The sequence below is a fragment of the Temnothorax longispinosus genome, chromosome 8, assembly GCF_030848805.1.
Source record: "Temnothorax longispinosus isolate EJ_2023e chromosome 8, Tlon_JGU_v1, whole genome shotgun sequence".
Classification (NCBI taxonomy): domain Eukaryota; kingdom Metazoa; phylum Arthropoda; class Insecta; order Hymenoptera; family Formicidae; genus Temnothorax; species Temnothorax longispinosus.
The window spans coordinates 17,863,960-17,880,139 of NC_092365.1; the positions used below are offsets into that span (position 1 = coordinate 17,863,960).

Sequence of the window (16,180 nt, forward strand, 5' to 3'; positions counted from 1 at the left end):
TGCAGCTCTTACAGAAAAGTAGCAGTTTCATTGGCTTACGATAGCGATTACGGTTGCAGTCCACTTGACGCAACAAATGCTTCAAAGTATTCCTTGATTGGTCAATCAGTAAAATTCTTTGTTCTGATTGGTCAATCAAACGCTTCGAACCATTTGTAGTGTCAAGTGGACCTCAGCCTACGACGAGCGTTACGACCGTTACGACGAGCTTACGGTGAACATACGTAGCCTAGGCTTTACGTTACCATACGAGAGCTTGTGCGGAGGCTCTTATTCGTTCATTCACTATATCGTTCGCCAAAAACTTCCAAATCCACATTTCCAGATTTTAAGCTCGATTTAAATTATTAGTCAGAATTTCATTATTAATCAGAATTTCTATGAAAATTTTAAGACTTTTTCAGAATTTTTCATAAATCTAAAATACGAGAAGTTCATAGAAAATATATATGAGAAATTTCTTTACATTTACTTTTTATCTTTTTCTACTTATTGCTACAAGAATGAAAAGGATAACAAAATTAAACTAAAATTAAACTGCATTGATAGAAATGGTCATTAAAGATGGAAATATCGTTATTTACAATTAATCTCTAGAAAGCGCACTCTTCTATTGGACGACGAGGTGTCGTACATTCGGCAATCTCTCAGCATTGGACAAGTCCGCCATTACAGCTTCTACTGATTCCACCGGCAATTGCCCGCCCTGGCAAGGGAAGACGAAAATAGAGGGGGCGAAGCGAACGGCCTACCGCCGAATGTTTTGCCCTATTGTTCGCCGTTCGGGGATGTCGCGAAAAACGATGGATTTCGACTGACTCCAATTCGGGCGAGGCGAAATCCAAGCGGTGGCGATGTGTTTTGCGCCTGTCGAGATGGGACTTGTGCATTGCGACAAGCGTAGACTGCGGTAATACAGGTGGAAAACGTCGAGGAAACCCACGAACGACTCTTTGTCATGGACATGCAAGCTTCTAATGGTACGCACTTGGTTTCTTATACGGCACAATTCGCTCGCCGACCGGGCCGACGCGACGTTTGAAGTCTTCCTCTCGACGACAACGACGACGCGACGCTTCCCGGATCGGCCTTCGCGTTTACTCCGCGTTTACCGAACGCTCGCCCGGGAACGATCAAAGTTAAACGCGCGCGAGACACGCGACTGTACGTTAAGAGGGGTTAGATAAAAGTACGCTTCAAGATTTCCTAGCGTCGCTTCTCGAATATAAATGCTACCTGGAAATTTGCGCGAAATAGCGCGGCAAAAAAACGCAATCAGCGTGCAGCTCGTAATCCCGATAGCTCTCTCACGATTATGCATCGCGCGATAAGTGTATACTGGATGGAATCACGTTCCGCGGCCCGGAGATTGTAAATCGAAATTCTACGCGTGATAAGATCCGTCCAAAATACACGTCGACAACGTTCTAAATGTAGCTCGAATAATGTTTAATTGACGATAATGCTGTTCGTGCACAGCTTTCACATGGAGTATTGCTCCAGTAAAATCTGTCCTAAATTCTAAATTTGAAAAAAAAAATTTTTTTTTAAAGAAATAATATATATTGCACATTCTTTCCTATGAACAGAACTTACGAAAGAATATTTCTGCATTAATGATTCGGCTAAAAGTAACAATTGGTGAATCGTGTGAATGTAGGAATGGATATGCGTATGAATACAGTGTATACTCCCATCCCTGGATTTCCTGAACAACTAGGGATGGTATGGATGGGGGATATGATGATGGGCGAGCCTGCTCACGAACTCATGCTGGATCCTCGTCAAGGTGAAAGCCCATTTTTCTCACACGGTTCGAATCCCTATGAAGATCTCAGAAACCATCACATCGCTCCTACCACTATGGTACGCTACATACCGCAACAATTCTCAAACGAGTGTTCGGAACCCGACGAGGCAATGGAGGCTGTAGATGCCCATGAGATACAGCGAGTGAGTTCTGTCTTCGAAGAAGAGAGATGCAATCTAATTTTCACGCGTGTATTCTTAATATTATGATTTCCCTATTTTTTTTTCAAGGATTATGATTCACAATCTGAAAGGCCGGAGATGAGTGAATATTTGACATTAGAAGATTACATGGGTGATGAAGAACGAGAACAAATTGTGAGCAATGTGGCGACTCAGACCCAAGACAATCGCAATCGAAAAATTAAGCCCATTAAGCATCCAGGACTTGTTTTGAAAACACCAATTGCTTATCAACCTCATACTGATCTAAATTTCATTCCTATTCGCAAAGATGGTATAGGTAAGTGTAATCTGCAACAATTAGAACTACAATTAGTAAAAGAAGAAACAGAAAAGGACTTAACGAGACATGAAGTTGACTTGACCATCTATATCTTCCTATCGTAGAAAACTAAAGACTTGAATTTTTATTTTATAGCTGTTTGTGAAAAATGTGGTGCTATTGGTGTAAAACATGCCTTTTATACAAAGGAGCGTAGATTTTGCAGTAGAGCGTGTGCACGTTCTTCAGAATACTCAACACCTACTGCTGACTCCACATATAGTCCATCCCATTCGACGGATCAGCCAATATCTGTGAGCCAAACGTCTTCTAATGAAACAAAATCGACGGATGTAAGTTAATAATACTGAATCTACACTCAGAAAATGTGCGACAAGAAACAACACATTCTTATCCTACAAACGTTTCAATTTTCCAGGTTGTTGTAAAAGAAGAAGTAGATACCAAGGAATCTGTCGATCCAGAAAAGGACAAAGTTCAATTAGAGCCAGTAATGCCAGAGGATTTACCGATTAGAAGAAAGAGAACAGCGGAAATGGCAGGTTCTTACGATTGGACACTACAGTTTGTTGAACCTGGATTTTGCGCTGCACCAGTATCTTGTTTCAAACATGTTAGTTTCTTGTGTTTTGTCTTTTACATATGTAGTTTTGCAGATGTCTCGTTATATTATCATTTCTTTTTAGGCTCCTATATCAGAGATTTGGGACAATATCACAGTGGGTATGAAAGTAGAGGTAGAAAATACCGACTGTGATGAAGTATGCGAGGCTTTCCCAGATTCGTTTTGGGTCGCGACTGTATTACGTATATGCGGATACAGAGCTCTGCTAAGGTATGAGGGTTTCGGGCACAATGCAGACAAAGATTTTTGGGTATCGCTTTGTTCTAACGACATACATCCCGTTGGTTGGTGTGCCACAATTGGAAAACCTCTTATTCCACCTAACAGTACGTAATCGAAATTATTTCTAACAGAATGAGACAATGCGCGACTGAAAAAAATTCGTTGAAAAAAAATCGTTTAATCTTAGAAAAGTGCGCATGGAAAAATTTGACATATTGAATTCTTTTTTCAGCGATCGCAAATAAGTACAAAGATTGGAAGGACTTTTTGATGAGGCGATTAACCGGTGCAAGGACTTTACCGACAAATTTCTATAGCAAAGTGAACGAAAGCATGAAATCTCGTTTTCGATGTGGTCTTCATTTAGAAGTAGTAGATAAAAACAGAATCTCGCAAGTCAAAGTGGCGACGATACAAAAGATAGTTGGTAAACGTTTGCACGTGAGATATTACGATTCGCCGCCGGAGGATAACGGGTTTTGGTGCCACGAAGACTCGCCCCTCATACACCCTGTTGGTTGGGCTAAGAAAGTGGGACAGACACTAGATGCGTATCCCGAGTACTTGGATCGTGTTTCTAAATCAAAATTATCCGAAGACGACGCAACGGAGAATCTTTTTTATGTGCCAAAGAGTCATCACATGCATCTCACATACACGTTTAAGGAAGGAATGAAAATAGAAGCTATCGATCCGCTCAATCTTTCGGCTATATGCGCGGCGACGATCATGCAAGTTTTGGAAAAGGATTACATTATGATTCGCATTGACAGTTATGACGAAGACGCGAGCGGCGCTGACTGGTTTTGCTATCATTCGTGTTCGCCGTGCATTTTTCCAGTTGGCTTTTGTTCCCAACATGGTCTACCTTTAACGCCGCCAAAGGGTTATGATCCTACCACATTTACATGGGATGCATATCTAACAGAGACCAATACTATACCTGCTCCTATCCAATTATTTAATCGGGTAATTTTTCTATATGTTTATGAATGCAGTTTGTAGTTCTTCCTTATAATTTGTAATAATGCTAAATAAACTTTTTATATATTTTTTAGGAAATTCCTCAACACGGATTTATTGAAGGAATGAGACTCGAAGCTGCTGATTTAATGGATCCTAGATTAGTTTGTGTTGCTACTATTACTAGGGTGATTGGCAGATTGCTACGAGTACATTTCGATGGTTGGGAAGATGAATATGATCAATGGTTAGACTGTCAAAGTCCAGATATTTATCCCGTTGGATGGTGTGATCTTGTCGACCATAAATTGGAAGGGCCGCGTGTACTCGTAAAAAACACTAGTCCTACTGGTACATATCATTTATATATTTACGCATATATTATCCATATATGTATATTTTTTTGTATTTATGAGTATATTCTTGTAGTAAAATCACCAAGAGGCCTTAAACGTAAAGCTAAGAGAAGAATGAAGAAAGGTAGCAAGCTGTCTTGCTCCAAAAATATACTACCTCGTCAGAGCGAACGTATTAGTATGGCTCGCGAACGCGGGCGAGAATTGGAACCTGCTCAAGGAACGAAAATTGAAAGAGAGCGTGATCTAGAAAGTTTACCGGAACAGAGGAGCAGAGAGCCGGAAACGGCGCAAGAGCCAGCTGGACCTGACCAAACTTTACCTAGTCCCACTACTGGACAAGGTCAAGCATTGAATGACACGCAAAGCGAAGTACAGAGCCCTCCACCACCCAAGGAAAGAACCGCTACGTCATACATTAATGCAAGTATCACGACACTTTGACAAATATCTGAGATATACAATTAGAATTATTATAGACTATTCTGGTTTATTTGATCTGTAGGTTACTTCAGCAAGTACTAAATATATACCAAGGCTAGCAGATGGTGTGCAAAGAGGTTCGGAATCTGGTGATTTAGTGCCATCTGAGTGGAATGTCTTTGATGTTGCACAATTTCTTCGAGTTAATGATTGTGCGACGTATTGCGATAATTTCAGTAAACGTAAAATAGATGGAAAGACATTGCTGACTCTCACTAAGGACCAAATAATAGACCTAACGGGTATCAAACTTGGACCTTCTCTGAAAATTTTTGATTTAATTCAGCAATTAAAAATCAAAGTGAATCCAGCTCAGGAAAGGTTGAAACTAGGATTGAAGAAATTCTTATAACAAAACTAGTATGTAGTTAGCACTATAAATATAAAATAAGTTCCATCATTACGCAAATTAGACATGGATTTACAGGTAAGGCATGTGAAATAATGATAATTAAAGTCACCTCCATCTCAATATGGTTGCATACGTTATTTGTTACGTACTTTACTAATGTACTGAAGAAATGTTAATATATAGATTCTTTATAGTCTAAAACAAATGCGTAAAATTTAGATGCTGTATGATTTATTATGAGTTAAGAGATTTTTTTCCATTCTAGTGCAGTTTAATTTTTAATGCTTTTAATGCCTTTATTTATTGACAAATTTTTTAATGAATAAATATAACAATTTTTTAAAAATATTTTATATTTTATATTTTTATTTATTTTTATACATATTTAAACCTCTTAAGCCGGGCTCCAGACATGTATCGTATCATGATATTTTCTTATTAAAATATGGATATGTTTATATAATGATAAGTCAAAGCCTTGTTTTCAGTCTATAAGATACGGGATACGAACACGGATTGAAAACAAGGCCTTGGCGTATAATTTTTATTTACCAACATATCCGTATTTTCATATCTTGATACGATACGGTGATCTGATACATGTCTGGACCCGGCCTTAAATTCTTTAAGGTTTAGCATTATAATTTAAAAAATAAAGTATTTAAATAATGGAATTAATATTTACTGATTTATGAAAATATTATTTTATAAAAATAAACCTAAACTATACGTAAATCAGTATTACTTTCTTAAAGTAATTATTTAAACATTTTATTTTTGAAATATGTTAAACCTTTCACATATATATAAAAATAAATATAAATATAAAATACATTAAATATTTTTAATAAAAGTAAAACAACAGAGAAAAATTGTTATAATCCAAACCGACACAAAAATTGTTATATTTATTAAAAATTAATACTTCTAAATATTATCTATAAATGCGTGTAATTTATCATACATTTATTTTATTTTTATCTACATATGTACATATATTTCATTAATTGTAAACAATTTTGAAACTATAAACATTTTATTAATAAAAATAATTTTCTATATTCCGTATTCATTAATTTATGGCATTATGTAAGTCAAGCTGGCAATAGGAAAGTTTGATTAAAATAATGAAATTTTATTAAAATTAATTAATTGTAGTTAATTCAAAAAATCATTTTATGCTAATAGGAAAAATAATTATTCTTATAATAGGAAATGATGTGCGACTCCGTATAGAAGGGATCAACTGACAGGCTAGTCCTGAATTCAATTTTTTCATTTTGTATATGATTCATTCATAAGAGATTGTTTAATTACAAACCATCAATTACAACATTGTATGGAGATGGAAATATTTCAAGCCAGAATTCTGTGTAAGGCAACATATGTTGCAATATTCTGATAATAAACAAGATATTGTTTAATTTGGCTTCTAATAAACTAGATATTATTTTCATAAATTCTACACAAAAACTGCACTTTAGAATGGACTTCTCTTTTTAAAATAGACAGCATCTAATTCTTTATAATGCCCATAGTATTGTAGAAAAAGATTGAAATTAACATTTTTTCACAGTGATGTCATACATTTTATATACATAATATATATATATATATATGTATATTTATACCTGATACACATGTGAAGAAAATTCGATATACATGTATTGCACCTATACATACTTATAAATACGTGACATATTTTCTGTAATATGTTTTTGTACTGAAGTTGTTCTTCTAACCATAGCATTATTTGTAAATCCATGCTGCACTGCATTAAAAATACGGATGCATCAACCACATATAAATCGTTATATAAAAATGAGTTTACTCGGTATTTGTTTAATAAAAATAACAGTTCAAGCGCTGTGCATTTTTATTTATGCGTCGACAGAGTAAATAAATGCAGATATATTAAAAAGAGAAAGCAACCGCAAAGTACAAAGAACATCTTTTTTTTTTATCAATCCAATACCGATCAATGTTAAACTCGTTAAGGAATACGACGCAATTTTTTTTACAGAGGAATAATACTTTTGTCTATTTTAATCAATCTCAATTCACTCTGCACGTATGGCGTAATATATATGAATAAAATTGTATATAACTGAAGAGAGAAAAGAAATTGAGATGTGTAAGTCTTGTATATATTATTATATGTAGCGCGATGTGTGTTAGCTTGAGCCATCTCCAGACCGTGACACAGGACGCTACGCACCATGTAAAAATTATGCATGGCTTATGTATAAGTTATAAAGTGGCTGATGCATGCGTATGACATACATTGTATCCATATATCGTTTAATCACCTCTAAGGCGAATCAAAGCAGTCAGATGAAGTTAAAGGCTACCGGCACTTCGGATCTTAAACACCATTCACGCAGTAATGCGGTTACTCGCCAATTATTTATTCGACAGTTTTGAAATCTTCGAAACAGGACTTTCATTTTTTTTTGGTCTAATGTTTTTCGAGAAGGTTGTTTCATAAGAATGTCTCATGTATGAATGGCCAATCAACACTGTAACTGTATTCCCCGTTTGCATCCACGAATCATCACAGAATTCTACCATGTTATGCAGAACGAAATTTGTATGTTCTAGATCGTTTTCGCGCATCAAATCGTTTAAGCTTCTGATCCTTGTTTATGACGAAATTTACCGCTAACTTTTCCGAGCCGCAGAATCAAATACACATGTCGCGATACATTACTGAATTGATTAAACTTATGCCATCGAAGGATTATATTGTAAGGGCATTAAAGGGATTAAGGTTAAGCCTTAATTTATCGAATTCATTGCTCTTTTTATATCTCGACGAGAAACCACGTAAGTCTATTGCTCGTGCATTAAGATTTTTGTTTTTATATAAAATGTAGCGTTAAGGACTTGGTTTAGAAGAAAATTACTCGATACCGATGCTTTTTTCCCGCGATCGTCTGAGATTATATATCGTGTGAAACACACGTATAAATTTATGCTTTAGTCGAGTAAGTAAGAATGACGCAACCGTAAGTACAAAAGAGCAATACCGACACTATGTTTTAAAAGCTCGTACCGTACCGTATGTGCTTAAATTGTAACTAACTCGAGATATCTGCGATAGCTATCTCAATACTTGAATCGGATTTGCGTTCTGTGTATCTCGATTTCGAATATTCGCCATTTTAATTTTAGACAATCGCAAATTTGGACGGGCGTAATTAGGGCGTAATTATTACAGAAAACGGAAGCACGATCTCTCAGTAACACAGAATTTTCTATCTTTATCATTATCAACGCTTAGAGAAGACGAAAATGTGCTGTAAAGATATCTAGTAGTTACTATACATCTTACCCCTCTATGCCGTTATATTGTGACGTTGCATATCAGTTTCACTATTTGTACTCATCGCCTTTCTTATCGTGGCATTAGACTTACGAGAGGATGTATAACATTCCACGTTTTCACGAATGAACAAGATTGTAGGCTATAGAGGGTTAAGAAAATAAAATGAATATTTGCCAGGAAAGATTACAATTATTGCGGGACTTTATTCTTTTTCATTGGATTCAAATATCGTAGGTTTCTATTAAGTCGTAAATTTAATATTTACATAATTAAATACGTCACAGTTTTTTTTTTTAAATAAAAAAATCATTTTATATTTCATGATTTTAGTGATATACCATACGAGATAAAAGACTTCTCCGTAACGGATTCGTGAATCAAATGAGAAGCGCTAGAAGTTTAAATGTTTGTCATTTTCAATTTCTTGTCTTCCATTGAGAAAGTTAAACATGTCGCGAGAACATGTTTAACTGCCGATATAACATGGACAATATTTCCTAAGATATTCCGAGTTAAATTGCAATACCACAAATTCGCGGTTGGTAAAGAACCATCGGGATATCGCATATATTCGATAATCTCATAAATACCCTAATAAATTAAATAACGAACCGAGTTTCGTTCCTGATTATACAGTCATAGGTGTAGAATTTTTTCAAATACGAAATATTGATCGGCAAAATTTCTACAAATACCTTTCGCCGGTAACGCAGATATTTAATATATCGTCTAGACGATAAATCTTACGTTATCAGTGGGACATAATTAATTAAGCTTCGTCCGCGGGATGTCGTGCCGGGTAATAATCGTTAATTGTAACAACGGCGCGCATTATAGGGAAGCCCGATTCATCGATTTGCCGTGCCTTCAGAACTCTACGGTACTACGGTTCCTTCAATAAGTCGCGTCCATTAACGGCGGCAGAGAACCAAGAGTAACCAGAGACGATCATTCTCGCGTAATTAGGTATATAGAGCCCGGCGTCGGCCGACACGTCGAAACGCGCAGCACATCTCGTGCGAGACGCGTCGCGACGACCGGTGGTCTCGGTCGTCTACTCCTCGCCGTGTCCTCGCGTCGCGTCCGACGCCTCCTCGTAAAACGCGGCGGCGGTGACGCCGGTGACGCGTCAAGCGAGCGTCGGCCGGCGCGGGGCGAGGCGGAGCGCGGCGAGGCAAAGATGGAGCCGGGTGAGGGGCTGCGGGGCGGAGGGGGGTAGGAGCGCGGCGCGGTGTGGCGCGTTGCGTCGCAACGGTGGGAACGTTCGATGTGTGCGAGCCGACCGTAGCCGTACAGATGGTCGGCTACGTGTACGCGTTCACGCTCGCGACCGCGATAGAGCGCGGGTAGAGAGAGAGAGTGGGGTGACGGCGCGGTGCGGCGCGGCGGTGTGGTGGGGGATCGAGTAGACTCGCGTATTCTATGGGCGGGGCTTTGGCCAGCTGGCAGATGTTTCCCGCGCGGCCGCGTCATTCCTCTAGCGTAAACCTACGCGACGGGAAAGTAGTCCCGCGCCGCGGCGCCGTGCATTTCCCGCGACGGGCGACGGGGGTATCAGGGGGTAACCGCCGGCCACCTACGTACGGATTTTCGCGCGCGAGTGAACGATCCGACGGCACCGAGCCGCCGAGGGGGTAGCCGGATTCCGTCGAGGCCGGGATCGTCGAGGATGAGCTGACGGGGGATTGGTCTGAAGCGAGTCGCCGCTCAGGGCAGAGCGAAGTGCGCGGCTTCTCCCCCGCTCGGGCACCGCGAGCCGCCTTCTCTCGATTGTACGGCTAGGCGAGTTGCGACCGGCAAGGACTCTCTCCGAGCGTCCTGTCCTCCTCCTCGAGGTGAGATTCTCCGCGAGCGTTGGTCGCAGCCGCGTGCGCGCGCTTCGGCCCGCCGCGATATCCGTCTCGCGCGGTTCATACGCGTCATACGCGAAGGCCGTAACCGCCGCAACGTATACGCCGCGGTTCAACGTACGTCGTCACGGACTTGTCACGCGCGCGCGCGGGCCATCGATGTGCGAGCGCGCGCGACGATTCTACCGGCGTGCGAGGGTAGAGCGAGTGTACGCGAAATGTCGCTCCGCGTTCCGGCGTATTAATCAGACGGGTGCCGAGAATTCTTGTGTGATCGCGAGCAAGTGCGAGGGAACTAGAGACATCGATTAGGACAGGTATCTCGCGTGCGATTCGACTTCGACGCGAGTGTCAGTTCAACCCGAATCGCGTCGTTGTGTGACATTTCGTGGGAAAACGTGCGGGCGAGTCGGTCCGCGTATCGCGAGTGAAGGAAAAGTGTCGAGTGAACTCGAGTGGCCGGAGTGCCGACGCCCCCGGTGGAGAAAGGAGCGCCCTCGGCCGCGCGCCCGCGCCCGAGTCGCAGTAGCGACGTTCCTGACGCCGGGCGGCGGAGTGATCCACGGCGCGCCGTGGGGGCCCTCAGCTGTTTCCCGCCAAAGATCGCCATTACAAAACGCGTTCGGGCGTTGTGTGTGCGCGCCGCGCGGAGCGTGTGGCTGTCCCGTGGACGAATCTCCCGTGCGTGTCGCCGGCGTTTTGCCTGAGGAGAGGAAAACGGGGTCGTCGCGAGGCACGGCGTGAGCCGGAAGTGGCGAGTATCGCGTATATACGTGAATCGTGTCGCGAGCGGAGACGCGTTTTTGATAAAACGCGCGTTGTTTGTCCTTCTCCTCCGTCCCGGAGTGGAGTGCGCGGTCGGGCGATCAAGTGAAGGAGCGAGCGAACGACGGAAAGACGGACGGACGGACGGACAGCGAGGCGAGAAAGGAAAGCGGGAAAGAAGTGCGCGAGGAAGAAAGAGTGTGAGCGATAACGCAAAGATATCCAGGAGAGCGAGCGAGAGAGAGACAGCCGCGACGACGGCCGTCGGGAACGTGAAATTCGTTCGGCGGGGACTCTTGGTGCCGCGGACTGACGAGATATGTCAGTGCAATTTGTTGCTGACGATCGGATTTTGCTCGAGGAAATCGTCGAGTCGACTGACCAGCCGGAAGCTGACCTGTGCGGGTGAGTTTCTTTTTCATCTACTCTTTCCGTGAAAAGAAAAGAGGCCGGGCGTTAGTGATAGTAGGTATAATGTGTGGCGATGGTGTGGCGTGCCGACTACCGCCATGAATCTATGCATGCGTGCACGTATATCTATATACGCATATATATACCCTATACCCGCGTTTGACATGACGAGGTTACATTGTGCGCTTCGTAACCGGGCAGAAAGAGACCGAGCGAGCAGGAGCGAGAAAGATACAGGGAGAAAAAGAGAAAGAGAGAGCGAGAGAGAGAACGCGCGAAAGAGAGACGAGCGGTCTTTATTGGCTCTCTCGAAAGAGTGTCGTGCTCGATCCGCTTATCGCCTCAACCTGTTTGCGAGAGCGTAACGTAGCTGCCGCCGTGGCATCGGAGCGGCGGCGGCGGCGGCGATGGTGGTGGTGTATCGGCATTGTCGGGCTCGCGCGAGGTGCGTGCGTATCGAGCCGCGCGAGAGAAAGAGAGAGCGCGGGCACAGCTGTTGAAGCCGGCCGGCCGGCCGGCCGGCGCCCGTCGCCCCGATATCCCGACCGCTGGTGGCTGCTGCTGCTGGCCCGATGTGTATGTGATCGCGACGCTGCGTCGGCCGCCGCCGCCGCGCCGCCACGGCTCCCCGAAAGCCGTTTTCCGCTGGAAACGCAGGGACGCGTAGCGCCGCGTCGCCCCGCGTCGGACCGGACCGGCATGGCACGGCGCGGCGCTCTCGCGAATCTCCGCGCTCTCCATGCGTTCACGCCCAACAAGCATGGCGCGCGCGCCCGCCGCCTCGTTCATCGCTCGCGTCCGCGGCGGATGCCTCTCCTCCCTCGTTTTCGCGACGTCTCGCATTTCTTCCGTTACCGCGCGCGCATCCGCATTTCACTCTTACGTAATGCAAAAAACTCGTAATTTCTTTGGAATATCTCTCGTTCTGTATACTTATATCCATTGAGATTGGAAGAGGATATTCGTTTTCTTTAAACACTAGCTCGGATCGGAATTTATCTTATTTTTTCTTCGGCATACTTTTTATCACATTTTATGCTTTTCCAGCGTTATCCAGAATACGTTACAAATTTTTATTGTTTTATAAAATCAGTTTGCGACCCTCTCTTCTTGGGTCGCATCAAATCATCAATTATCTAGAAACTGCGCTATATGTTTAACGAAAGAATGGATTCTTTTGTAAATTTAGATTTGTCGATAAAAATTTACAAAACGCGAAGCTCGCACAATTGTCCCACTTAAAATTAATATTTATTAAGTCTTCCCAAGTACGAGCGTTTATCTGTAAACGCATCTTCATTGATGTTGCTACAATACGTCGACAATGACGACAATGGTTATATAAATACGGTTCGTAATATCCGGCGCGATGAAAGAGAACTTACATAAAATCGCTCTTACAAACATATAAATTTGTCGTAAAATCATAAAGCGATTTCGTCTTTCGTGCCGACGAAGCCGACGGATCGCGCTTCGTCAGATTCAAAGCGGCACGCCGAGCGTCACTTTTTGCGTCTTCGACCGTGTGAGGCGTGTTTTTCTTTTTTTTGATCTCACGAGTACAACGATCGTAGAACAAAGAAGCAGGAAGGCGCGAGGAAAGTGTGTCCTTTTGTGTACAGCCGAGTGACCGACAGAGCCGGGAACGTACGGTGCCGCCGTACGCGTTACGTAAAGCCGCGTTTGTTGCACAATAATCGGTTTCTATAAATAACTCCAAGCATGCCGCGCTCCGGCTCGACTTCTTGTTTACATACGCTCATCACCGTTGTATTGCGCTCACTCGTGCTATGTCCCTCGGACTCCTCGAGTCCCTCGAATCGGCCTCGAATCCTAGAGACTGAATCTCATACGCAGAAGTTTGGCAATCTACGTACTAAAGTTTACAGACATTTATCCAAGTTAAAAGAGACGGTTCTCTAATACAAGTTCGTATATATTGTGGTGTCTATAAAATCATTCTGAATTAATTACATTTATTAACGTTCCCGCGCCAAGTTCAACGCTTTTAGTTTCTTCCCCTTCCAAAATTTGTGTTGCAAGAAGAATATTTTTATGGTACATGGATAACGTAGCAAACAACGCTGTACATTCAGTGAAGCATGTTGAAATTATTCATAAAATCATACGTCTCATATTTTTCCATATTGAATCACTCGCTCATTGTGATATTATTAATACGAAGAATGTAAGAGAAGCTGGGTGCAATATTATGTATGGCGTAAAAGTATAAAATAGCGTACGCCATGGTGACAAAGTGAAATATCAATGTTGTCATCATCAAACGGATTATTACGATTGGTATGAAGCGTAAATAAATGATCAATGTACGCGACATACCTAATAAAGTAATAATATCGTTTCTCATATATCACCGCTTCATGTATCACGTTACGTTAAATTATTTATATGTTTCTAATCGCAGCAGTGAGAGAAAGAGAGAGAAGCAGTGGAATAGCTCAGACACAGCCTCGTGTATCCGAATTATATAATTCATCACTCGTCGAAAGCGTTTTGCTTATGCTGCGTTATCCGATGGCATTATTCCGTGAGCTCTGCACAACAATAAGTCGACGTAGTTACGGCGACGTTAAGGGGGGGGGGGGGAAACTATTTCCCAAACTTCCCTCGCGCGTTGGAATGTATAACTTTGACACCGAAGTTGAACGTAACGCACGAAATCACCCTAGATATGTGCTTATCCGCGCGTTTAATCGTGACGCGACAAACACAATATCAAAGCCTGTTAAACAGACTGTCGTTACGTAATCAGAATGGTTCTTGCATTACTGATCGTGATAAATTTGCTATCACCGATAAAATAATTTATTCCGACGCGCGCGCACCTCCGTCTCTCTGTACATATATTTATTCATTCGTCGGCTGGAAATAGCTTGCATTAGAAACGCAAATTACATTTCACCTGTCAAATGCATCTGTTGGTTTCTGTTCGTAATGGACGAGTACAATTGTTAATTGGATGTTAAACGCAAAACTTTTCGTGTTCTATTTTTAATGCGATGTGTAATCTCCCCATATGTGTGTTTCATACTTGCCTACGTCAATATTATCCAGATATATCTTTTTACATTTTTCCGACGTTTCGAATAGTTCACATGATGTCGCGATTGTAATTTATAATTTTTCCGGCGCCCCTTTTAATGCCATAAAAAAATATATGGTTGTCGTTGTCGCACAATACAATTGCATGATTTGCGGCACGTAAGCATATACCTACGAGATAAAGATCACTGACATAACATCTTGGTAATATTTATCAGTGGTGCGACAGTTATCCCGAGATAACGCGTTAAACAGGGTGATCGTTTCACGCTGAACGTTCAGACATCGCGAGGCGCACGTTGCATCCGCGACGCGTCACGAGTCTTTTACGCGCAGTTTGTTTTTCCGTGTCCACACAGAGAGACGGGGGGAACGGCTCCATCTCTATACTTCGATGCACTTTTCGCGTTCGTTCGTAAACTCTCGTAGCTTAACAAATGGGTCGAGCCAATCCTGACCACGGTCAACGTCGCAGCGTATCCATATCACGCGCGTACATTGCTGTTTAAGTATATATACACACACGTATACATATATACGTCGCGAGCGCATGCACTCGTGGAGTGACGCGGGCGAGGCGAGGGAGAGCGCGACGGAGCGGGATGCAGCGAGTGAGTTATATCTTGCACGGTGCACCCACTCGCGCGCCTCGCGCCGGGTTAACCTGTACATTCGGGTGCGCGTGCACCCGCGTCGGAGGTTTACGTCATATAACGTTCGTTCCGGCGGTACGGCGCAGTTCGTGAAACGCGTCCCTGAGAAAACGTCAATCCCCGACAAATTAACGTCGTGCCCTGTAGCGAGAAATAAATGCATTATAAATAGGAAAGCCCTTCGTTGCGAGAAGTGAGATGCACGCGGAAAAGACTCCGAGCTCGCGAGTACAGAAATATATATCTTATAAATTTACGTAAATATTTTATAATATAAGATATTTAGGTAAATTTTATAAGATCTGGATTTCTGTAGTCGCGCGAGCTCTCTTGAGTCTTTCCGCGGGTGTCTCGCTTCTCGCGATGTGAAAAGGGCTTTCCTATTTACAATGCATTTATTTCTCGCTACTAGATATAATAATATCTATTTGCTGAAAGTGAATTCTACGCGTCGCAATTTAACCGATCCTCGCAACTTTGATGTCGAGGCGGAAACGTGACGCGACACGCCGCAAAGTTCGGTACACGCCAAGGAAACGTCGCGACGCGACGCCGCGTCACTCGTCATTCCACTGCGAAATGTAGACGTTTGAACGGCTTCGTCTAGGAATGAGCTTAACACCTGTCGCAACTGCATAATTTTTTTTTTCTCTCCAATCTCGTTATCCGCCGTGACTTCCTGCCGGCGCGGCGGTTTTAACCAGGTCGGACATTCGCAACCGTGTCCGTTCGCCGCGCGATAAGCGCGAGCGAGAGCTGCAGCTCACGGATTTGTGTTTTTATCGTTCATGCAAATACATTGCGAATGATAGGTCGGCCGCTTGCGGTATAATG

The 16,180-nt window shown here is 42.6% G+C and overlaps 2 protein-coding genes across 5 annotated transcripts in view; both read left to right on the plus strand.

Moving 5' to 3' along the window:
- Positions 1 to 710: 710 nt before the first annotated feature.
- Positions 711 to 8,785, plus strand: LOC139817418 (MBT domain-containing protein 1). 4 transcript variants are annotated; one of them, XM_071785488.1, is made up of 10 exons: positions 711 to 980; positions 1,590 to 1,953; positions 2,041 to 2,272; positions 2,411 to 2,607; positions 2,694 to 2,888; positions 2,962 to 3,226; positions 3,355 to 4,091; positions 4,181 to 4,436; positions 4,515 to 4,864; positions 4,947 to 8,785. In XM_071785488.1, the coding sequence occupies exons 2-10, from the start codon at positions 1,663 to 1,665 to the stop codon at positions 5,274 to 5,276; spliced, it is 2,853 nt and encodes a 950-aa protein (XP_071641589.1). In that variant the 5' UTR covers positions 711 to 980; positions 1,590 to 1,662; the 3' UTR covers positions 5,277 to 8,785. The 4 variants fall into 4 exon arrangements, with proteins under 4 accessions (XP_071641589.1, XP_071641587.1, XP_071641588.1 ...); XM_071785486.1 differs by having other exon boundaries at positions 1,661 to 1,953; XM_071785487.1 differs by having other exon boundaries at positions 1,685 to 1,953.
- Positions 8,786 to 10,109: 1,324 nt separating this feature from the next.
- Positions 10,110 to 16,180, plus strand: part of Crp (transcription factor cropped) — a 141,030-nt gene continuing 134,959 nt past the window's right edge. Inside the window, exon 1 of the mRNA XM_071784911.1 lies at positions 10,110 to 11,624. Coding sequence (XP_071641012.1) covers positions 11,539 to 11,624 — 86 coding nt within the window. The 5' untranslated portion in view covers positions 10,110 to 11,538. The remainder of the gene's footprint in view (positions 11,625 to 16,180) is intronic.

Bases quoted from the DNA above. Each gene is read 5' to 3' on its own strand.
- LOC139817418 (XM_071785486.1), top strand. From the start codon at position 959: ATGGACATGCAAGCTTCTAATG. The intron at 981-1,660 runs GTACGCACTTGG...GTGTGAATGTAG, and splicing joins GGACATGCAAGCTTCTAATG to GAATGGATATGCGTATGAAT. The intron at 3,227-3,354 runs GTACGTAATCGA...TTCTTTTTTCAG, and splicing joins ACCTCTTATTCCACCTAACA to CGATCGCAAATAAGTACAAA.